Here is a 24,622-nt window from a genome sequence, read left to right on the forward strand (position 1 = left end):
ATCTGTGCTCTAGCATCCTACACACACACACACACACACACACACACACACACACACGCACACGCACAAACACACACTTAAGAACATTCCTCTGGCGTGACATCAGTTTTTGGACTCTGCACTAAACATGGAACAAACTGCACTGTGGATTGTTTTACTGTTAAGAGATCAGATGGATCAGACATCTGCTATCACTTCCCAGCTGATACGGATTCAAAGTAGATTTGCTGAAAGTATGTGGGTGTGTATTTGTCTGTGTGTGGATGTGCATGTCGGTGCCTGAGACTCTCTGCTGGTTTATGTGGGTGCTCTGATATGACTGTACCTTATACAGCTATTGCGTCTTCATGTATGCCTCTCTGTGTGTGCACGCAGACATTCTTGACCTCATCAGGCTATGACACAGAGGGATCCCGTGATACAAACTCGACCTGCTTAGAGTCAGCTATCTATGTATGCATGAATGGGCTTTTAAGATTAAGTACTTGAGAACAACTAGAAACTAAAGCCTAACCTTGAAACCTGCCACTTATTTCTCATGCGCCGGCACTACAAAGCCTCATTTTCTCCAGACTCGAGCGGCAGAGTCGCCTCCTTGTTCCTGATGACCTCTGATATCTTTTCTGCTATTTATTTTCGGGCTCTGATGCGATGCAGTGTATGTGGGTGGGGCGGCTCTCTGGGGGCCCCGGCCTGGCCCCCGTTCATGTGATCAGGCCCTACATGGTGTGGCATTTGGCCTGGCCCTGTGGGGCCCCGTCTGGGAGCAGAGAGCTGATCTGCAGCCAGCCTGGAATGCCAGACATTTGAAGTCAGACTTGTTAAAAAAGAACGAAGGGTGGTAGGAGTTTGGTCAAATAGGCCCCTGTGTCTAAAATAGCCCACAGACTCTGTCCGAGAGGGAGGGAAAGGAGACAAAGCTTCTTCCCGTAAGATGACATTAGCAAAGGCCAGCCCAGCTTGAATACAAAAGACTAGACAAAGTTGTAATTTGCGTGCTTGTTGTCTCTTGTGTGACTTTTGTCTATTTCCTTACCTGTCTGTCATTGTGTCTTAAAAGTGTCCATAACTGCAGATCCATACAGAAGCATGCAAACAATGTGTGAAATTTTACCAGCGATGCTGTAACAGCATCTGTGTCACACTAGTTCAGCAGTTCAACAGTTATTACACGAGGGAGTTGACAAGGCATTTGGGGAAAAAGCAAAACTCATCACGCCGAGTGACAGACAAAAGGATGCTCACCTTCTTTCTCTCCTCTTCTCTTCTGGCTTTCTTCCTCCCCCAATTAATTTCTATGAGATAATCATAAACTTTCTAAATTTCTTTTTCTTTCTGTTCTCATTTTCATATTTGTCTCTTCATGTTGTTGAATTTTATGCCTTTCTGTACTTTGTTTTTCTCTCTCCCACTCTCTCATTTACACATGCAGTACAGTGCACTCTCTACTCTCATCATCTTTTTCCATGTCCCTCTGTCTCATGGGGCTGTTTTACTGGTGTCCCAGCTATGAGCTTAGCTGGGCTAGGGATGTCAATTACAGGACTATGATAGGGCCCCTGCTGCATTATGCATGGAAGTGTCCCGCTGGGGAAAAAATGGCCTACAGCCAGGAACGATGGATGGAAGGATGGAGGGATGAATAATGGATGGAGAGATGGAGGAGCGAAACACTATTGCAATCTGTGTCTCACCAAATTGAAGACTTGCCCCGGCTCACACCTCTGAAGCTCATGGCCAAGTCACCCTGGGTGACTCAGAGTTGCGAGGTTGTTGTGTCAAAAAGCACAGGAGGGCTTTAATCAGTATTTCATTTTGTTCGTGGAGACCCAATGGGGTACCACCATCAGAAAGGTCACCTTAGGTCTTTTGTCTGTTATTCTATATGCAGACAGCCTCTCATCGTGCTCAGTTTTGTTTATCGCCCTCTGGATATGAATTCATAGCAGTGTTTGTAAGCCTTTACATATAAAAAAGTAGAGTGTTTGCCTGCAAGTGTCTGAGCGCGAGTGCTTGTGCACATATTTTCTGAGTGTACTCCTGCACAGTTTTCTCCAAGCCTTAAGACATAACTACGATGGCAATCAAGAACAGGAAATATAATTACAGTAGTGACTAAAATTTACGTTTGACATCTAATTAAATGTCAAACATTGTAATTCCGTGTCTTTAATGTGTTGTTCAGAAGAGCATGATTAGAGAAGTGGAGAAGAGTAAATCTGTATTACAACTGAAGGGCAATTTGTCACACAGCCACTGAACCCATCAATTAAAAAACAAACAGAGATCACAAACATCAAAAACGGACATGAGACGGGGCCAACAAATCTTAATTGATTTACAAGCTCTAAAGGTGACAGTGGCTAAATTTGAATCAGACATACCCTCATTACACAGTTATCAGAAAATGATTAGTGACCCTGATGAGACGGTCAAGGCCAAATTAGTCTTCTTCTTTTTTTTGCTATCACCTGTCAGTGTCTTTGTTCCTTTTATTTATATAGCATACATCATGTCTGTGAATAGACTTTGTTATGGATTCTCTTAATCGAATTTCCCGTCTGGTAAAAGTCAGGTAAAAAAGGGAACTATTGGACGTGGAGGGTGACTTAGGTCTTCTAGTTGAGTCTCTAACATACCAAGCTGACAGTCGGCCATTGGTCGATGTTGGGCTGTCGGTGGGTGCCTGTCGCCCTCATTTCGGTGGTGTGTCCCACAGTTGGTCCTTGCCGGCTTTTTTCAGCCAGTTCGGCATGTTGAATTGGAGACGCCGGAGTCTGTTGGTGACAGACTACCTGTTAAGGAGGAGAGGTCTACTATCGTGGGTATCGGTCAGAATGTATTAGCCACTGAAACTTTCCTTTTGCACACAAAGGTCTATTTTATTTCCAAATTCAGATTGCAATTACACATGAAAGGGGGGAGCAAACACACATTGATTTGAGTCTAAAAGAAATGTACAAAATTAGAAACTAAAGAAAGGGTAGATAATGCTCAATGCTTAAACTAGTCATACACAGGATACACTTAGGAGAAAGAAACTGCTTTCCAGCACTGTTGCTCCATGTGATGATGAAGAAAGTGAGTGAAACAGTATTCAGGGTTTAAATAGGGGTGAACAAGTGAACTCAGTCAGGTTAATGAGTGAACAAAGAGTGAAAGGTACCAGTCAGTGCTGAGGAAAGGGTAGGAACGCAAGTGAGGTAAAGAAAGCACTGCCTGCATTATTTATTCTCATGCAGCCGCAGAACATTCATGCTAGTTGGTCGTTGACTGTAGTCTTTGAGGTGTGTTCATATGTAACTTTCTGTCTGAGACACAGACAACCTTCGTCGCTACGTCTTTGTTATCAGTTTGGTGTGTCAGGGCCTGAAAACATCATCATTTATTGCAGTATTTTGGTGTGATTTATATAATTAGGATGAGTTTTGTTTTAATTTCCATGGACTCTCAAAGTTAAAAACAATTGTATAACAATGGCTGAAGAAGAAGAAGATCAAGACAATGGATAAATGAGTAAAATGATAAAATCACCATTTCAATTTAGGTGATGAGCATAAAAGAAATCAGACAATGTCCACTTTGTAAATGTGTTGTCAACAAGTGTGTGATGCCAAGACGTGGCGGGGTGGAAGCTGTATGAGAGTTGCATTATTATCACTTAATGCTTGATTGATTGTAATTGTTGGTGTAATCAGCAGCTTTGGTAAATCATTTGTTTTGTGAGTCACATTTGCATATTTGCAAAACAGAAAATTTGGAAGCACATTGTGCAATGCAGACAGTATTTGCTTACAAATTAATGTCTAATACCGTATTTGGAAACAGCTCAGAAACTGTTGATTGGTAATCAGGGACAAACATTGAGCCCCACACCAGACTCAGACCTATAGTGGAGATGAAAGGTGTATACACATGTGCAGGTGCTACATATGCATGAGGGTGTGTGAAAGTCCTTTCATGCATGTATCCCTGACAGGTCCCTGATGTCAACTAATGTCAGTCAGTGTATCAGTGAATGTGAAAGATGCTGTTGTTATTCATCCCCACCATGGTGGGATGACACTATTTGTCACTGTAGTGATGGATTCCGCATCCCTCAGAGGAGCATGTGCAAGCGCCGTCTCTGAAAGGCTGTCTTTGTGTTTCACACTCACTCACTCACACACACACAGATGCACGCATATAACGCACTGCTGGAACTGACAACAAAGGCGTGCTTATCCAATTGTGGGGGAATAAGATTAGGCTACAAAGAAACTCATAAGGCTAATGTTAGCATCTCCTGCTCCAGTGAGAGCTTTTGTTTGTGTAATCAGGAAAAACATGGGATTAGATTTGAGATGCTGTCTAGGAAATTATGCCCATAAGGCCCTTTTGTATGATGTTGACATGTTCCTAAGTAACAGGAGGCAATGGCCTGCCTTCTGTCTGATAAAACAATCCTCAGGGAAATAAAGAGTAGCCTATTTGTGTTGTTCAGACATCCGATTTTGTTTTCCACCAAAATAGACTGTCTGGCAGACCCGGCCGAACCTGTCTTTACTCACTGTTTGCCTTTATAATTGACTTTTCATCATAATTAGGTTATGGCAAGGAAAGAAAATAACTCTTCTGTCATCTGGTGTTTTAAGATGCTAATCTTCTCTTGATGAGAGCAGCTCATTTTACAGCTTACTATATTTCATCAATAGCAGCAATATGTGGGCTTATTGTGGCTGTGGGAGTAGGCTGTCAATCCAACAGGTGAAGTAATTGTTGCTGCTGTGCCTCCGCATTTGGAAGTAGAAACACTCTTTATTACTTTTTAGACGGAAGTACTATGATGTGTGGTATTAAACACAGAATAAAGGCAGTTCCTCTGTAATGTGGAGGAATTTTTAACATATTTGACAGAGTAGTAGCATGGTAGGTCCCTTTGAAAAATACTTTCCAGTTGAGACATGTCATTTGTAATAAATTCTCCCACCAAACTCAGGTCAGTAGTGGCTGGGACACTTAAGATCGAGAGAGTGTGAAAGAAACTCTAGACAATCCAGTGTTGTTATATGGGCCAGGAGAGAGAGACACCATTCATTAGCACCTCTGTGACCCCTCACCCATTCTTCTATTGAAGAATAGCCTGCCTCTCACACACAGTCGGCCCTAAGCCCCTCAGGGCACCCAGAGCCCGTTACATAAGACACAAGTAAAGAATGCTCCAGAAAAGTCTTCAGCCATGACCTTGGCTTTGGCGGAGCACTCCTATTGGTCCTGTTAGACCAGCACTGTCTCATGGTTAAAAGTCACATGTCCTGTGTTCGTGTGTCGATGTGAATGTGAGAGTCTGCAGTTTGAATGTTTCAGACAGTTCTTGTGTAATGAAATGGATATGGCTGAAACTAAAAGGTGGTTTAAAATGGTAAATGTAACTTAGTTATCCCTCGAGCCGTGGTGTCAACGTGGCAGTGTTGGTCTGTCGGACCACCACTTTGGTCCAGACTGAAATATCTCTGATTTTTTTGGATGTATTCCATGAAATTTGGTGCAGACAGTTATGGTTCCCAGACAATGTATCCACACCAGCTTTGGTGAGTCCCAGTCTTTTTCTGTGGTGTTACTGGCAGGTTGACATTTTAGTTTTTAATGAAATGTATATAACAACTATTGGATGAATTGCTATAAAATTTGGTACACACATGTATGTTCTCCTCGGGACAAATTATATTTACTTTGGTGGTCCCTTAACTTTTCATCTATTGATGACGTATATGACAAAACAGTAATGGTATCCCCATCGGCTTCAACTGCACTTTGTGTTAGTTTAGTGCACAGATGTCAGAAGAGAACTTGATACAGCGTTGGAGGCGAGGCCCTGTTTATTCCAATGAGAGTTGCTCAGTGGCCATGACACCAAATAAGATAAACTCCATAGGTATAAAATTACCTGGATCTTCTGCATCATGGGACCGATATAGCAAGCATACTAGAGAGTTCTGCCAGCTAAATTTTCGTGAACTTAAATCGAGAGATTTGATTGTGCGATTTTCAAAAACTTTATCGGACCAAATGTTATTGGATCAAATATTCTACAAATCCTGATTGAAGTCATGTGTCCACTGACTACAGACGCCTCTGTCACAATGTAAGTCTACAGGAAAATATCTTTTTGGACTCAGTGGCATCACGTGATGGACCTAGAAGTTATAGTTACACAGTTTGGCCACTATGTGAAATTGGCTCCAAAGCCCAGCGCTAGTCATAGGGTCTTGGTTTAGACGTAATAAGCAAATGCTAGCATGCTAACATGCTACACTAATATGTTGAACATTGTAAATATTATACTACTGAACACCAGCATGTTAGCATTGTCATTGTGAGCATGTTAGCTTGATTATGTCAGCATTTAGCTTAAAGTACCACTGTGCCTTACACAGCTGCTAGCATGCTTGTAGACTTTTAGCCTGGTCAGTGTATTCTAATGGATATTGATCTTGTAAAAAAAAAAGAAAGACTTGTCTTTAGAATACTTTTTAAAATTATTTCAATATATTAACATCAAGACAATCACAACTTCCAACATGTTGCATAATTTATTAGAAAGGTGTTACTACACCACAATTTTACCAGCAAACTCAACACTGTATACTTGTATTTGAATGAGGTGTGTTCCCGTGCCAGTCCTATTTCAGCAGCTCATATTCTGCTGGCAACACTTGTGCAGTGAAAGAAACTTTCCAGACCCTCATCAAACCTAAAATGTACCTCCTTGATTGAGAAGAAAGGACAAGTTGAGTTGAAAAGGAGTAAAACCACATTCTCTACTTAGCCTTTTTCAATCAGATATCTAAAAGGAACATTAGGGGAAACCGTTGTCCATATAGAATAGTATTTACCAGCTCACATTTGCAAACCATTATGCTGGAATTTAGCTGCACACGGCCTTGTCATTTCCTCTTTAATTTTGGTTGGTTCAGAGCTTTGATAAACTGCTGTTATTGGCTGAAAAGCTTAATGAGGCTTTTGAATGGTTGTGGAGTAAGAAACACACACACACACACACACACACACACACACACACACACACACACACACACAGGCGCTGCTAATACTATCCCTTTATATAAGCAAAAATAGCCTCTTATCTTTGGCATTACAAAAAGCACTCTAAGGCTTTTTTTGCACTGAACTTTAAACTTTGCACATACAATATAATATAAGCACACAACAGTTTCTACTTTCTATTCACATACATTTCAGGTGCACATAATCTGAAATTTGATCATACCCATTACCAGATGTTTAATTTCCTTGTGAGAAGAGAGCGAGCTAAATCTCAATTAACTCGCTTGCTCAATAAATCAGTGAATAATTAACTTCAGTAATTACAGATGCTTATAATTTACTAAATACAGTCATATATCAAGCTTTGTTCCCAATCACTTCATTTTCATCTCTATCAAGATGTTAAAGTCAAAGGATTTGGTTCATAATTACCTTGTATTGTAAATCCCTCCTTAAAGGGGACCTATTGTGCTTCTGCTTATGTTGTGTCGTATATATAATGTTAAGGTGTCAGATGTTCATATTAAACATGGCCAAAGTTTCAAATGACGAGGTGAGCATATGTAAAAGTAATCCCTGTGAGCAAAAACCTCAGGCTTCAGACTGTCCTGAATCTCTACAAGCTGACGTCAGATCATGAAAGATTTCTTTATATGGTCATCTGCTTCAGGCACACTACTGCAAGTGTTTACATTACCTACACCGCTACATGTAGCTACATGCTAACGTCAGGGAAATCTGTAAAGAAGCTTTTATTGCTTATTTTTCACAGTAGAAAGTGCTGCTGTGCTGTGTTATAGTCATTCTCCTGCTGCCATGATGGTGCAGAGGCATTGAGCACATATACACAGAAGACCTAGAGGCACTGATCAGTTGGAGCAGACGAGGCTTTTCAACATTAAACCATGTGAACATGTTCTACTAGAAACCAACAATACAAGTATAAACCTGAAAATGAGCGCAACGGGTCCACGGGTCCACTTTCTTGCCTTGATGAATCTACAACAGCTGGGCAATACCTCTCAGAAATTTAATTTTTTTAATTTTACCCATTGTTGGTTGACAATATCAGTCCAGGGAACATGATGTGCTTGCTTGATGTTTGCACAGGGCAGCTGGGTTTGGCAAGAGCACTTGATGAGTAAGCTGCCCTTTGCTAATAATAATGTAGAAGATGGAGAAAGGGATGGGCAGTTAGTGACTCCCTTACTCATTACAACGCACACATGTTGGTTTGTCTAACTGTACATGGCGTGTTAGGGCCAAATTTTCTGTAATCATAGGTGTGTGGAACATTACCTCACTAACGGTTTGATCTTTTTGCAGGGCTGCACAGTATTCATTTCATTTACACAGTTGCCTCTTGTCCCCTCTTTATTTTCTCGTCTTTCTCTCACTTCCTGAACCTCGATTATAAAAACATTTTTATTTTCCCCATCTCCTAATCCTTGTGCCCTTTATATCCCTTACTCCCTCGCTCGTTTCTCACTCTTTTCCTCCCCTTGTGTAATTTATTTCTGGCTTTTCCCCACTTATTCATCTTATATTTCTGTCATTTGTCTTCCCCAGCCCCCATATAATTTTCCTGTCCCAGAGTGTGCTGTGCGCTGGATGTCCTGGTTCTGGAGAGAACGGCCTGTCTCTGTGTGGCTCCAGGATATGCCATGAGATCGCTCACTCCTGGTTCGGCCTGGTTATTGGAGCCAGAGACTGGACTGAGGAATGGATCAGCGAGGGCTTTGCCACCTACCTGGAGGATATTATCTGGGCCCAAGCACAACAAGTACGGTACAATTTCTGCCTGATGTTTGTAGTTTACTACAGCTATTTTAAAAAAGTCAATAATGGTGGCCTTTTTAGACTGTAACCCCAGGTAGACAAATATTTTAAATTGCAATATGAGCTTTCAGATACACCAGTTGAGCCCAGTTTGCTGTGGCCATCTTGAGGAAGTCGAGTCAATGAAAAACAACCTCAGGAATCATAAGTTGTTATATTAGATGTTTATGTTTATGTTCATGGTCTCACAAGGTACTTGAATTTTGAGGGGAAGAAAATCAAGTACTGGAATAGCCCCCTTTTTACAATCGCTTCAAAAGTCCTTGAAATTCAAATCAACCAAATAAGGCCATTTAACGCCCAGTTCAGACCAAAGATTCACGACAAGACGAAACCATTTTAAAGCGTTGCAGAGAAAAGTTGCAGCGGTGTGAACTGGCCGGTCTGAGCTCGACTCTAGCTGGCTGATGGTGTCACCTGCAGCTCAGCTGGTCAGATTGCCAGCGGCTGGTTTTAGAACATGCAGCATGTCACCTGTTTCTACAGTCAGTCAGCTTGTAGTGAAGGCCGCTGGTCAAGTCAAAATGACCGCAGATGGTGTGTTCACTTGCTGCGGCAGGTGCTCCGTCCCCACCAAGCCCTCTGTTTTCGTCCTCATGGTGTGCCGGTGTCGGACGATGGGTTGCTGCTGCCGCTCGTTGTGTGTGCTAATGCCCCCCACCACACACACATTCTCACTGACTGATTAATTGGCGCTGGTTACTTGTATTATTATGGCATATTTATTTTGAATACAGTCCATCTAATGCTCGTTTTGTTAATGTTTTTTTGCTGTTTCATCACTACTACAAATGCAGCTGTCGCCAGGATCTCACTATCACTGTCCTAATTCATATTTTAAAAAGCTACAAATGATCGTCACAAAAAAACCCTGAAAAGCTGGAAATCAGAACGGAAGTAAAGGGAGTTGTTTAGGTTTTTAGAACGTTGCAGAATGGCACATTGCAAGTAATGGCCTGTTTCAGCTTGTCTTGTCATGAATCTTTGGTCTGAACTAGGCTTAATATTGTTTGTAATACTGTCTGTATTATATTTATGAAGTTATTATAATTATATTTCTCAGAATCAGTATTCGCCGAGCCTTTTCTTTTTTAAGATTCTGAGGTGTCATCACCCTGACCACGGTGTGCTCTCCCTCTCCTTTCAGTCTTGATGTCCCACCTGAAATTGCAGCTTATTTTTACTTCGCTCCACTCTTAAAACCCCAGCAAAACCAGTAGGCCTATGTTGGCATTAACTAGACTTAGGAGACAGCTTTATACTGTGATTTGGTTTTGTCTCTCTTCAGCGGTGCACGGATGTAATAGCTTCGCCGAAAATGAAAACTAGCTGTGTCATTCTGCTGTTTTGTTAAGTATTTTACACAGTCATGCCTCTAAAGGGTGTGATAAGTAACCCTTGTTTGAAAAGAGAGGTCTTGATCACATCATTTATTTACATTTAATAGAAATTTATGTTCGAAAATGAATTATTTGCTTTGAGTGCTAGAAAAAAATAGTGCTTGAAAAAGTACTAAGAAGTCCTTGAATTTCATTTTGTAATGTCTCTATTACCTATCTTTATTTTGCCATTATCTACAGTAGAAGTACTATTATACGGCATGATCCAACACCTTCACACTGTTGGTAAAATGCAACATCTCAGGGAAACACAGGTTGACTTTCCAGCCTTTCATTTCCACAACTTATGTGCCAGGATTTCCAAATGTTACTGTTGTGGTTGGATTGCACGTCAGGTAGAGTTGGCCATTACATTACTGTAGCTAAACCATACATCAAGCACACAAGGAAACAGTTCATTAAGACACCAATTCTAGTTCCAATGCAAAAAAGCACAAAGAAGAAACTGAAAGGTCAGAGGAGTTGGCCAAACAAAACGAAAGGGTAAAGAAGCTCTTGGGCCAGCTACAAAATAAGCCCTCAAACTTAAACCTCCTGATGTACTAAGACATAAGAGAACTAAGCTGAACCAAAATAAGAGTTATGAAAAAGTACTGCTGCCTACCTACTCTTCAAAAAAGCAGACCACTGACAAAAGAAACAAATTCCTCTGACAGTTTGGAGGTTGTGTACTTCACACTACTCCAGGTGTCTCTCTTATTAAGCCCTTAATAAGGCTGATTAAGGATACCTGGAGGAAAAAAAATGGATAAACAAAAGGACAGAGGACGAGAGTGGAGCACTGGTATGTATCCTTTGCTTGCAACACTGAGTTCAGCTGTGATCCGGGAGCTGGTGTGCATACAGATCCAATCCTCCTACTTGCTTTCCCACACCATCTAGAGTTACACAAATGTTATTCTTGTGTCTGCGCTGTCTAACCATGTCACCTTTATGGTGTGTACTTGGCTCTGAAGTAATAGATCTAAGCAGACCTGATATTGTTGCCAAAATCAATAAGACACAGTGACAGAGGATGCAGGCAGTGCTGCTTTTATTTCATGATATTAGTGTGCATTTGATTTTTCATTTAATCAGTTTATTTTGTTTTTTGAAGAAATTCACCATCTTTCATTTACCTCGTCTGATCTCTTTGTGCCATCACAAACCTTTCCCCCCGCATCTTTTTAACTTTCTGTATCAATCCCTCCAGCTCTCCTTACAAGAGACAGCAGAGCAGTCTGACCTGAAGGCACTGCTGAGGTGGAGACGACTCTCTGACGAGTTGCAGAACTCAGAGGAGGCGCTTCAAATCCTCAGGTGAGTATGGATTTTTTGGTCAAGTACATCTGTACTAATTATCATACTGAGAATGGTGCAACAACACCTTCAGTAAACATCTTAAGTAGTAGCTTTGGTATTTCTAAACCTGGAACCTGTTTTTCAAGGTTTTTGTGTCTAAGTGACTAATGGAAACAACAATTTTTGTAAGTGGTCTAGTATCACAGCCACCAGTGTTGAAACAGGCTGCAGTATAACCACTTGGAGCATGTTCAAACTGTCAATGTACATCCACTAAAAGTGCTGGTTTTTGCCACCGACAGGCTCAGATTTTTAACAAAACTATGGAAAGGATCCCTACAGAGAGTCCTTTTTGTTAAGAGGTAAGATCCTTTTTATTAACCAGAAACAGCTGGGAAATTGTTATTGCCAAACCCTCCAGACTCCATTAAATAAACAATAATTTAATCATTGTAAAACAAACTTAATTCAGAGTCGACAGAAACAAATAAAACTCACAAAAGCTGTCTTGGTTTGTCTCTCCATTGTTCCAGCAATCGCCAGGTCTGGTTTGGTTAAAATAAATATTTAATTCACCCAGGTACGTTTGATCACACAGAGTGTTTTAGCAGCCGGAGGCAGCTTTTTGTAATTGTTCTTAATGAGAATGAAGCTTTTTGCTCACTGTTGTGTTGCAACGCGCCTCATGTTTCTGCACCTGGTGTTTGGTGCTCTAAACTCCTCAAGTTGAAAAAAATATAACTCGTAATTCAATCGTTTTTCTATTGTCCAACTGGATGATTTTAGAGGCGGTGGGCCTTCTGTGGTGGCCACGACAACAAGTTTACAGTTGGTAAACAAAGAAGGAGAAATCGGTGGTAGCGGTTGGTGGATACCCAGAGCTATACAGCCTGACAATAGACAGCAGGTTGTCAAACTGCCCCAGAGTCATCCTAAAATATGCCTGGAAACGGCTGTCATGGAGGCGAAGCTCCTGGACCAACTGGTGGTACTCCCTGCGATCCACCCTCATTTTTAGGGTCTCCACCCACACAGATCTCTGTTTCCCTGTGCCCAACAAACTATTTGCTGACAGCCTCTCACCCTCAAACAGAGCTAAAGAAAGTACCCTCTGCCTGTCCATTTCAGGAACTGGCTACTAATTACTGTGAAAAAAAGCCTGGCGACAATAAAAAGGTGCAGCAAGTGTTTTGTTTTTTTTTACTAGCTGTATTTGTGCGCCTCGTGGTTTGCAACCTGCAGAATGCTTTCTGTGTGATCAGCAATATTTTGTGCTGTTTCTGTTAAAACAAAAGGGATCTTACTCTTCAATGAAAAGGTCTATCTCTGCAGGGATCCTCTTTAATGAGTTGTCAGACAATTATAGTAACAATCTGAGCCTGTCAGTGGTAAAAAAACAAACACTTTCACTGTATGTAAATTGATGGTGCACATGTGCCCTGAGTGGCTACTTTGCAGCCTGTTTCTCCACTGTCGGCTGCAGCATTCTCACTAAATACTGGACCAATTTTAGAAATTGCTGTACCCATTAGTCACTTTGAGAGAAAAACATGGGAAAATTGGCCCAAGTTAAAAAATACCAAAGTTATCCCGCTTCCCCACTGTTAGATTTATCCCTAAATTGCAGTTGAGGTTTACTAAACCACCTAAGGTTCAACACGTACAGAGGAGGCAACATCTTCCCACAGCAGTCAGTGTAACTACTTAATTATGTTACTCTGGTATCTGTGCTTGAGATGTTCTTTTCCATACATCAGGAGTGGACAATGTTTGAATAAGCTGCAGTGGTCTTTCCCTTTTTCTCCACTGTATACACAGCATGTTTTAAGGTGAGAGTATGCCCAGCTATTGTAAGTGTCTGCACGTGCAGACGCACACGTGAGCGTGAGATACGTGCATTCCAGGGGTACAGGTGTGGCAGGTGTGGCGAGTATATCCAGGTGTACTGTCGTGTCTTAGAAAAGCTCTGCACACAAGCACAGCAAGTACATACAAACACACAAACTCTTCATCTGATCCTGACAATGTGGGACCCACACCCTGTTTGTTTTATTCAGGGTGGAAGCACAGTGTCATCAGGGGATTATAGGTGTAAACCCCAGCGTGGAGTTTAACTGTTTCAGGGTGGAAATGCACTTGCAAGCATTGTGCGTTTCAAATTGTAGCTTTTCCTTTCAGCAGAAAAGCCTTGGTGCTGGAGATGACACATGTAGCGTAGTGTGCTATTGACATTCACGCTTCTAAGAGACCATGCAGAGCGTGACATTGAATCAATGTGTCATTGATTTAATGGCACTTCTGCTTGGCACTAACTTCTAACTATGTTACTTCACTGGTAATGTGTTGTCATCACACAATGGGAACACTCATAAATTAAAAGTGTTTAGAATTCAAATCAATTACGTCTGTGTGAGTGAAAACCTTCAGTATTAATAGTGATTTATTTTACTTATTTGTTACTTCAAAGAACCTATGGCTTTATAGGGTTTCAGTGCTTCAAGGGTGATCGTGTTTGGAAATAGGTGAGTCTCAATAATTAAATGCTGATAACCTCCAGTGTTTGTTGCGCATAATTAAGTTTCACATTTGTGGCAGGCTTAAAAAGGAAGAATTAATGACTGTGACACAGAGAATATCTTGAAATACGACACTGTGTGGGAGTGAAAGGGTTAAAAGTGGACTTGAGTGTCTAGTCTTGCACTCAATCAGGGTGTTCCCCTATGAGGCAGACACACGGGTGATTAGGAGGATCAGGATTAGGTTTCTCTGCACCTGACGGGGTTAAGTCAACAACACTAAACTAACATCTGAAAAATGCAAACAAGACATGCACACACACATACACACAGACATACAGTACATGCCCATACGCATGGATGCAAACATTTTGACTATGTTACATGGCAACACATTAGTATTGCTAAAGTGACACCTTAATCCCCACATCTCTTAAAGTGACGGTACAGTATAAAGCATGTCGAGGCATAAAGGAATCCTGCTCGCACATTATCTTAATGACTGAATGCGTTCAGTCTGTGAGTCAGGTACAGCTTTCACTCTGCAAGTGCATTTTTAGAGCATCAGTATGGCTCTGGCATGGGTAACACTTTATCTTATGGGTTTGCAATTTCTGAATAATTTCCAATAAGTTTCCTGGAAAGAACTGTGTAATTTGGTGCTAATTATAGGGGAAATAGAGTCAGTGTAAATTATAGCCAGTTAAATACTGTGTAACCCAGAGTCTGTCAGCGCACAGCAGGTCAGCTGAACGCCGAAATATGTGAAATCTGCCTACAGGGAAGCATCTAATTCAAGGAATATGAACAGGGTTCCCACGGGTCCTTGAGATCCTTGGAAGTTTGTGAGTTTGATGGAAAAATCAAGCTTTAAAAGTCATTGGAAAGAGACAGAAATGGACATGGGTCATTGAGAGTGCTTAAATTAATATATTTTGTGCAAAAATAGTAATTGTTGAAAGTTTACACATTCACACTCACACAAGCATTCACACATTCAAGCTTCTCCCTTGTTTTAATTGTTGTTGTAATTATGTGACCCTCTGTATAGCCTGCAGGTTCTCACTATAAACATTCTCAGTGTTGCATTAGTAATTAACCTTGTTAACTAAACTATGCCATGTTGGGTCCCTGAGTTTGAGAGAGCAGGGCCTGGAAAGTCCTCAAAAAGTCTTTAAATTTAAGTTGAGGAAGCTACTTTGAAAGCATAACTTTGCAAGCTAATAATTGCTTCACACTGGAAGAAGTTGCACCACAGCAACACTACCCCAGGGAGAAATGTTGTTTGGTCAACTAAAGCTACTTAGAAAATGTAGTTCAAACCACTTAGTAAAAATGATCATGGCCCAGACTGTGGATATCTTTGGAGGTGATCTCTGTTTATTACTGACAACTCTCACAGCAAGAGGAAAATACAAAATCCTCTGTCAGTTACGACCATATAGCTGGAGCCCCTCTCCCATGGATTACAACAGCAAAAGGGGGGTCATGTTACATTCAATTCAGTACAATAGAACACAGAAAACCTACCTGACAGCAAGAGTTAAAAACAAAATCCTCCGTCAGTTACAACCGTATTAATTCGAGTAACACAGGAATATGTTAGCGTAACATTAACTTATAAACAGCTTAACGGCACTAAAACATGGAAATTACTACGCGAGCAATGTCCCTTACCTCTCCCATTGAGCACAACAGCAAAAAGAGAGAGATAAGGCGGGAGACACCCCTTTATAGATAATGTACCCCAAAGGTGAACGTAGGGGTACAGAAACTGAGTATCAAAATTTCCACATATTGACTTTGGAGGCCTAAGCATGTCAGGTAATAACAACTGAAACACATTTTGTGTAATTTTAATACTTAATATTACAAATGAACATTTGACTTTTATACACATATTACTGCTGTATAATTGACCCTGTTACACATAAACCAAAAAAATAAAATACCTCACTATTCATAGAAAAGTGCAGCAGTGTCAGCTTTGATTTGTATACAATGTCCATCGGTCAGACTGCTGCCTTCATTAACTAGAGTGTGGTGAGGTGGGAGTTACTTAGTTAGTCAGGCAACTTCTAAAATACCATGCAACAACTTCTCTGACCATTTGTTAATAAAAAGCAATAACCAATAGTTATGACTAATTGTAGTCAAAGGTGGTTCAATTACAGTAGAGAAGCAATGGTCAAATAAAAACAGTAAATGATTCTTTTCATTTTGCAGCCCCAAAATTGTATTTTCAGTAGTTAACTACATGAAAAATGGCAAAAAAAATTTGACCATTTTACTGCTGCAAAAATGTAGTTGTAGGTGTAATGACATGTAGTTCACTACTGCCCAACACTGGATTTTGCATATGTGATATGTCATATCATGATATATATAGGTACTCTATCAGGGAAACTCTTATTATCACTGTGATGTTTTCTCAACCTCATCTCTCATAACTCTTAGTTAAACTCGGGGGCATTGGAAGGTCAGATGTAACTAAGATCTTGGTTTACTCCAAAGCTGGGAACAGGCCGTGCTACCTTTTGATGTGGGCTAGACTGCCCTTATGTCCAAGTTCCTGATGTGGCTCCACTGCTTAGCATTACAATCGTGGTGAAACGCAATATGAATAAACACAAACCGGTCATCACGATTCACAGAGAAATGTCAGAGAGGAGCTGGTGAAGGGAGAGGAAGCACAATGGGATGCACACTAAACCTCACCAGCATACACACGCAAACACACACATAAAGGCTAAATGGCAGATTGTGCTTTTCCAAGTTCAGTAGGTCACAATCGACACCCCCTGTTCCAGCAGGGGCCCCAGTGGCCAGTGTTTATCAGTCCATTTCAGATGAGTTATATTTAGGGCAGCCTGGGCCAGACGCCATTCTCCCCGCTGATTCACTGGGCTGCTGGGAGCACTGCTCTACCTTATCCGGTTTCCACAGTCAACCCAGTGTAATTTGTCAGGATATGGCTCGCGGAGCTATAAACCTCTGTGTGTGCTGTGTGTGTGTGTGTGTGTGTGTGTGTGTGTGAGTGAGTGCGTGTACGTTTTACATTAAGTTCTGTCAGTAATAGCTCCCGATTTCCTCCCGCTCTTTCTCTCTCTCAATCTCAGACACACCCAGGTGTATGCATGGCTACACACACACACACACACACACACACACACACAGAGACAAACACCCCCCCTCTCTCACACACATGGCCTACGAGTCAGATAAGAGCACCGTTTATTCTGCAATACATTGAGCTATTGTGTGATTCTCCAAGGCAGCGAGCAGCGATTCCTCTTAAAGCTGTAGTAAATCATCTCTGACAAAGAGAGACGGCGAAAGACAGAGATTTACACATCCATACATCCCTGGTCTGGACAGTGGGAAGGGTGGAGTTCCTTTGTCTAACACGGCAGTGATGGATCAACATTTTTCCTCTCCGCGCTGTGCTGCCGGTATCTCTGACGCAGGAAACGGACACATTTTCTTTTCTGGAAAAACATGTTCTGTCATTGTTTTTGTCTCCTGCCCCAGTCCTTCTTTTTCTCTGTACTTTTCTGTCTGACACACACATGCACACTATTTCCCAGGGATACAGCACGTCCTGCTGTCTCAGAAAAAGTCTATTTCATCTTATCAGCAGCAACAGACAGACATGGGCACTACGGGCAGGAGACTGGACAGAGAGCAAGTTAAAAAAATAACTCCATGATAAAAACAGGGGAGATGTTGTGGCCATGATACTGAGAGAAAGAGCAATTTTACAACAACTAAGACAAACAATGTATTTTTCAAAATGCAGGTTTTTGCCGGTAGCCCTGTGTTCACTTTTTGGCTCATAATATGGACAGGCAGCTCTTTGTTGCACTTAGTGTTGCTTGAAAAATGACCAGTGCATATTGACTGTAGCTGACATTACACCTTAAAGAGGACCTGTTATGCTCATTTTCAGATTCATACTTCTGTTTAATGTTTAGACTAGTGCTTCCCAACTGATCCAGCCACGGGGTCCAGATTACTCCTTAGTCATTAGTTCTAGAGCCCACAGTTTAATACATTCAGCGTCATTCTTGCTTTTGGTCATGTCATTGATCTAGTTTGCTGTCTCTGCTAAGTAGCTGTCCGTTAATCACTCACTCTACAGCAGAAAAGGGCACTTCAAAAAAAAAAAAGAAAAGGTCTTTGCTGGAAATTTACTGTACTTCAAAATAAAGTGCAATTTTTACAAACTTGACACATTTGGGAGTCACTTGCGGTCCATTCAGAATGGACCCACGACCCACCAGTTGGGAACCACTGGTTTGAACAGTACTTTATTGTCCTGTGTCTGTGCCGGAACACCTGTATTCACGTATTTACCCTCTGTCCGAGAAGGCTCTGTTTTTGCACCTGTCTCTTTAAGCCCACTTTCCGAAAAAGCCCAGTCTGCTCTGATTGGTCAGTATTTTTGGGTCTATCTCAGCGTCTCTGTAGTGACTGCAGCTGGGGAATACCTGTAATGGAGCATAGTGGCACTTTTTACCTTGTAAAAACACCAATAAAACCTTCTAAACCAAAATCTTCACAACGGGACATGCTCATGCAGAAATATGATCCGGATCAGGGAGAAATTAACAACATAAGCAACCAAGATTGCATGTTTTCCTGATGTTAGCCTACTGTACTGCTAAATGTAGCTAGATGCTATGTAATGTAAACACTTGCAGTAGTGTGCCTGGGGCAGATGAGCATATAAAGAAATTTGGCACACTATGACATCATATTGTGGCCAAGGTAGAAAATAACCAGTTGTAAACAGAGTATTCAAAACAGTCTGAAGCCTGAGGTTTTTGCTCACAGGGATTGTCTTTTACATTTGCTAACCTTATTATTTGAAACTTTGGCCCCCTTTAATATGAGCATCCTTCACTGTGATACTATATATAAGACACACAATATGGAAAAGCTTATAACGTCTCCTTTAAAACAACTAAATTTCCCGGGGTTCCTGGGACAGTGTGCTTCTGTTTCCAGTAAAAGGAAACAGGTTATTTTCAGTTAAAAAAAAAAAAAAAGTTAATTGATAGTACAGCACAGACAGTGAGCATCATCATGATCAAAATGTGTTTTTTCAAATAATGTCATTGGTGTTGGCACTTTTCTCTCACATAGTACAAGTACATACACATTTATATGACATGCACACATGCAGTCAAGAAGGAGCACACCCTCTTTTGCATAATGAAAGTCTATCTACGAGTGTCCAGTCAAATTTAGAAATTCCAGGAAGTTGATGACTTCCTTTCTCAGTCCACTGAGCAAACCAAACATTCCTGTCTATCTCCTGTCCTCGATTTCTCCCACACCTCCTCCTTCCTCTTCATGTCTTCAACCCTAATCTACTTCATCTCCCCCCTGTCCTTGCTCTCCTGCTCAGCATGCCTGGACAAAGAATCAGATAGATCAAATATTTGACCAGCTTGTGTCTCACAGCTGAAAGAGTAAACACTGGTGTTTTTACATCATACATGAACCAGTGTGCGTGAGATTTTGAATGTTTTGGTCTCCCCGTTCACCTCTGTGTGTGTTTGTGTGTGCGCCTGGCCCTGTCATGAAGCGGCCCTGTGGAAAAGTGCTAGCCAGTGATGAAGGGTGTATTGATTGGTGGACCAGGCGCCTGGCGTATCGACTTGGCAGGAGGGTGATCCTTCAAGGCCTTCCTATTGGCACACTGAGTTAATCTGCTCAGCCTGATCAATACTGCCTAACTGAAACTATCATTGCACAGCATCCCACGTCAGTGCTGTGTTTGTTTGGCTTTTATTGGTTTTATGTGTGTTTATGGAGGTTGAAGGAATGATTTGTATCTGGGTGACAGGCAAAGCGAAACCCCGAGCATGCCTCTTTTGTGCCTGTAGACGGGGGTGCTTTTTTGTGGAAGTGTTATATGTTCGCTCAGTGAGTCATGGGCCGTAAAGTCAGAGCGCAGCACTGTGAGGTCATATAAACAGTATAGCTCACTATTATAAATCTGCAGCTTGATTTCCAGCCTGCCTCGGGCAAAGTATGGCAACTTGGCAATGTGTTCGCCATTGAGAGGACTGGCTGAGTGGCTGGATTTAGTGTTGCTGACAGTGTATTCTTGCTCTGTAGAAATTGTGGTTTTCCTGCAACTAAAATGTCTGGAGTGGGATAAAATAAAAACTCTGTGCTCAGTTTCTCATACTCCAGTCCAGCTCTGTTTTTGCTTTTGTGCTTGTGTCTTTTTCAGTGCACCCTTTTGTTTCTTTGTGGGGTCTGAACATTGTCTTACCTGTCTTATCTTTCTGTGTATTTTTTTTCCACTGCTCTATTTGTCCTTCTGCAGACCTAACATGGAGAACACTGGTCAGGTCAGTGAGTCTGGCTCCTCCACGGTTAAACACGCCCTCAACCCTGACAAAACCTTCATGCAAGTCCACTACCTCAAGGTGAGATAAATGTGGGAAAATGGAGGTGGTTGGAAAGGACGTCCCTGTCTCTTAGAATTTAAGTTTGTTACAAAACTGTTGTGTTATTTATTTTCTGTCTTTGGTATTGCTGATATTCTGGGTTATTAATAAGCCTTATTGACTATGAGAAAATTTAATTGAAATAATCTTTGTTTCTCAATACGTATGTAAGGAAAATAAAAACTATTCATTCATTCACTCCTTCATGTTGTTGAGGCAACGTAATCGCTGCCTGAATAATGTTTGGAGACGATGTTTCTTAAAGGTAATGAAACATTACATTCATGTACCGCATAGGCTTTGCAAGGTAGTCGTTGAGGAGGACAGTGGGTGTATTAAGTGCAGGACCTTGACACCAGAACTTTGCTTTTGTGTCCAGACCCCTATCTTAAGGTTGGCAACAAAGGCAATTTGGTTAAGGTCAGGGAAAGATCATGATTTCTGTTAAATGTCAGTAAAAAATGTAATAAAACGAACGTTGCTGTAGTCACTGTGAATGGACACTGTATTGCAAGTTTGCTTATTTTGGCAGCATTTCCTCATTATGTTAACCCTTTATAACCTGAGCAAATTGGCTCGATTTCTTCCAAAAACATGGGAAGACAGCAATGAGCATCAAAGGAAGAAATGACCCAAAAAATTTGCAAGAAATTAGTTAAAAAGAGAAAATTGAAAACAAGAAAATAAGTAAAAAAAAAAAATGTTTTTAAAAAAACAAACAAACAAGGAAATGACTTAGAAAATGTGCTTTAAATTTATAAATAAATATTCTGTAACATAATTTTAAAATCTAAAAATACTATTTTTGAAAAAAATAATTTTTACATTTTTTGCAATTTGTGGGACATTTCTTACTTTCACAAACATGGAAAGAAGGCAGTGAGCACACTGCCTTCTTTCCATGTTTGTGAAAGAAATCGCACCAATTTTCTCAGGGTTCAAAGGTTTAAATATTTGTGAAGGGTGTCTGAAAGCAGCACAAGAAAAGCGATGTCGCTCCAGATTTCAAAGGGTTAATAGACAACTTAATTTGCACAGCATAACATTTCCCTTAAACACATTTGCTGTTTCAAATAAGTTGTATATAAATGTAATTTCTAGGAGACTGGGCTGGAAAGGAAGGAAGGCAGAGGATACAAAGAAACAAAGGGCTATCAACAATAATCTATAATGTCCTTTTACATGGTCCACTCTTTGCTGGATGTGCTTAGAATAGCACTTGTAATGACTGTAGATGTTGCTGCAATGTTTCTCTCAATTGTCTTTGATAGATCATGTTTTGTTTGTCTTGTTCTTTTGTCCAGGGTTATTTCCTCCTCGGGTTCTTGGCCAGTCAAGTGGGAGAGCAACAATTCATCAACTTCTTTAGATTATTTGTGAAGCAATACCACGGGCAGCTCATTTTGTCTCAGGTGAGGCTGTAGTACAGGAAACTTAATTAACTTAATGGATATTTTTGCTGTTGACTTGCAGCTACTTCAGCAGCTGTTAATAAAATCTGAGCTCAGATTTGAACTGAGTTCTAATCTGACCTGTCTCTGAGGCACACTGTTATTTCCATAAATTAATTGGAGGCTGATGCAAGCTTGATTGCCACTGTGCTGCAATAGTTGAAAACGCTCCAGCAGCATTTCAAACTGATGACCGTACATCAGCTCGGCCACGTATGTTTATTCTGCTGGGGCCGTGAAGCTGAGTGATCACACCTGGAAGTCCATGTGTTTGCATGTGTGTGTCCGCGTTTGTGATATGTGATGTGTTCCACCTGGCTCCTGTTTCTTCAGTGGCACTAAATAATGGATATAACATAAACACTGTTTAACCTTGCACTCCTGACTTGAGATCAGGTATGCCTTTCTCTTTCTTTTTTTCTTCCTCCCACACCTCCTTAAATGCCTCCCTTTTTTGTTCCCTTTTTTTTTTTAACAGGATTTCCTGCGAATGCTGCTGATTGCCTTTCCCGACATGGAGAGGTATGTAAGTGGCTGAATAATGCTTCTAGTGTAATTCATGAATAATGAAAAAAAAAAAAAAAAAAAAAAGCCCAGACGCATTAAAACCACTTTGGCTTGCGCTCGAGTATCGGTAGCCTGGTTTTCAGTCCCAGACAAATTAAAGATATGTTATTCATCAACTTTCAGTTTGAACTTAGCCGTACAACTTTTTTTCCTCACCAGATGTGACTTGTTAGTCAATTTACCGTCAAATACACGAGCATGTGTTGATTTCCTTTCCTCTCTGCCCCGCTGTGGAAACATGACCAGCGAAAGCTCCCAAAACCAATCCTGTTAAGAGAGCAGTCTCATCCACTCTCATATTAATTGAAGTGTAAAAGGATAACTGCTCCTCCTGCTCTCCTCCTCTCTAATTTTCTCTCTCCCTCTCTGCGCTCACTTAATCATTCAGTTCTCTATTTCTCCTGATTGCCTCATTAACCTCTTCTTCTTCTGCCTGTCTGTCGTTCACTTTGTGTTTTCCCATTTTCTCTCCTCACCCCTCTTTTTGTCTGCTCTGACTGTTGTCTTTTTTTCTGTCATGTGGAGTGTACTGCTGCTGGACTAGCAGAGATTGATTGAATTAAACAAGGGGAGTTGGGGACAGTCAATATTTGGATCTGATGCCTCTTTCAGTAAACAACCCGCTAGAAGGTTCAGGATGAAAATAGACACTCGCTGTTGAGGGTCATGGCTGCTCTTTGTGCAAGGTGCAGGGTCATGTATCCTGCCCATTCCCCAGACTAAATGGGGAACATAATATTTATATGACTAAACATAAAAAGTATTAACACACGTTTTAAAAAAATCAATGCGTTTTCCAATGCCTGTTTTCCAGGCATCACCGTCACTCCTTCTCATCTATAACCATTAAGATGAATAACTATAAAATAAAGATACCAAGCTGAACGTGAAAGATCTGGTATATACACGTCTCTCGAGAGACATAAACCTTATTTATCCCCAGCCCTATTATAAACATTATTTGACAGGTCATGTGGTGTGCTAACTGTATTAACCTTTTGTTTGCCTCTCAAGAAAACTACGCACACATAATACCATGTAATCATACCTTACAATGTCTGGCTGTTGATGTAGCAGATGTTTAGTCTTTATATACTCTCTCTTTCATCGTCACATGCCAGGAGCTGAAATTACCTTCTGGTGAAGTCATTGATGACGTTTTTAATGTCCACTTCCTGGGCAAATGGGTGTTTTAAGAGGAGTATATACCTCTTCTAGTCAACAGTGGAGTATGAACAGATTTTTATGAGCTTCAATTTACTGAAGGCCCACTCTCCATCTGCCAAAGTTGCCAGCCAATATACAATAGGAAATGATGCAGCTGGGCTCAGACTTTACTAGCATGAGGAAGCATGGAGCGCAGCCTTGACTTCGCAACAAAATGCCAGATTTTCTAAAACATTTCTAGCCACTCTGGCAGCGCTGTGGCTCGGTGTTGCTCCTCCAGCTGGTTAGTCCAACACTGTAACCTAGAGTTTAATATCTCAACATGTATTGGAAGCATTGCCATGAGATTTGACACAGATATTTGGGTCTCGGGGTCTTTTTCATGAGTGAGGGTAGAATGGAGTATGAGATGGATCAGGGGTTTGGTGCAGCATCTGCAGTGATGCAGGCACTGTGCTGGACTGTCATGGTCAAGAGAGAGCTGAGCTAGAAGGCGAAGCTTTTGATTTACTGATCCATCTACGTCCCAACCCTCACCTATGGTCATGAGCTCTGGGTAATGTCTGAAATAATGAGGTTGCGGATACAAGCGGCTGAGATGAGTTTCCTCCGTGGGGTGGCTGGGCTCAGCCTTAGAGATAGGGTAAGGAGCTTGGACATCCAGAGGGAGCTAGGAGTAGAGCTGTTGCTCCTTCGTGTCAAAAGGGGTCAGTTGAGGTGGTACAGGCATCTGATCAGGATGCCTCCTGGGCGCCTCCTGTTAGAGGTGTTTGAGGCACGTTCCACTTGCAGGAGGCCCTGGGGCAGACCCAGAACACTCTAGAGGGATTACATATCTCATCTGGCCTGGGAACGCCTTGGGAGCTGGAAAGCGTTGCTGGGGAGAGGAA

General features: G+C 41.3%; 1 protein-coding gene across 4 annotated transcripts in view; it reads left to right on the plus strand.

The window, feature by feature from the left end:
* Positions 1 to 24,622, plus strand: part of LOC125890308 (aminopeptidase O (putative)) — a 97,095-nt gene that overhangs the window by 19,899 nt on the left and 52,574 nt on the right. For all 4 annotated transcript variants that reach the window (XM_049578879.1, XM_049578877.1, XM_049578880.1 and 1 more), the window contains exons 7-11: positions 8,614 to 8,827; positions 11,476 to 11,582; positions 20,424 to 20,526; positions 21,852 to 21,959; positions 22,477 to 22,520. In XM_049578879.1, coding sequence (XP_049434836.1) covers positions 8,614 to 8,827; positions 11,476 to 11,582; positions 20,424 to 20,526; positions 21,852 to 21,959; positions 22,477 to 22,520 — 576 coding nt within the window. The remainder of the gene's footprint in view (positions 1 to 8,613; positions 8,828 to 11,475; positions 11,583 to 20,423; positions 20,527 to 21,851; positions 21,960 to 22,476; positions 22,521 to 24,622) is intronic.

The sequence above is a fragment of the Epinephelus fuscoguttatus genome, linkage group LG6, assembly GCF_011397635.1.
Source record: "Epinephelus fuscoguttatus linkage group LG6, E.fuscoguttatus.final_Chr_v1".
NCBI lineage: Eukaryota > Metazoa > Chordata > Actinopteri > Perciformes > Serranidae > Epinephelus > Epinephelus fuscoguttatus.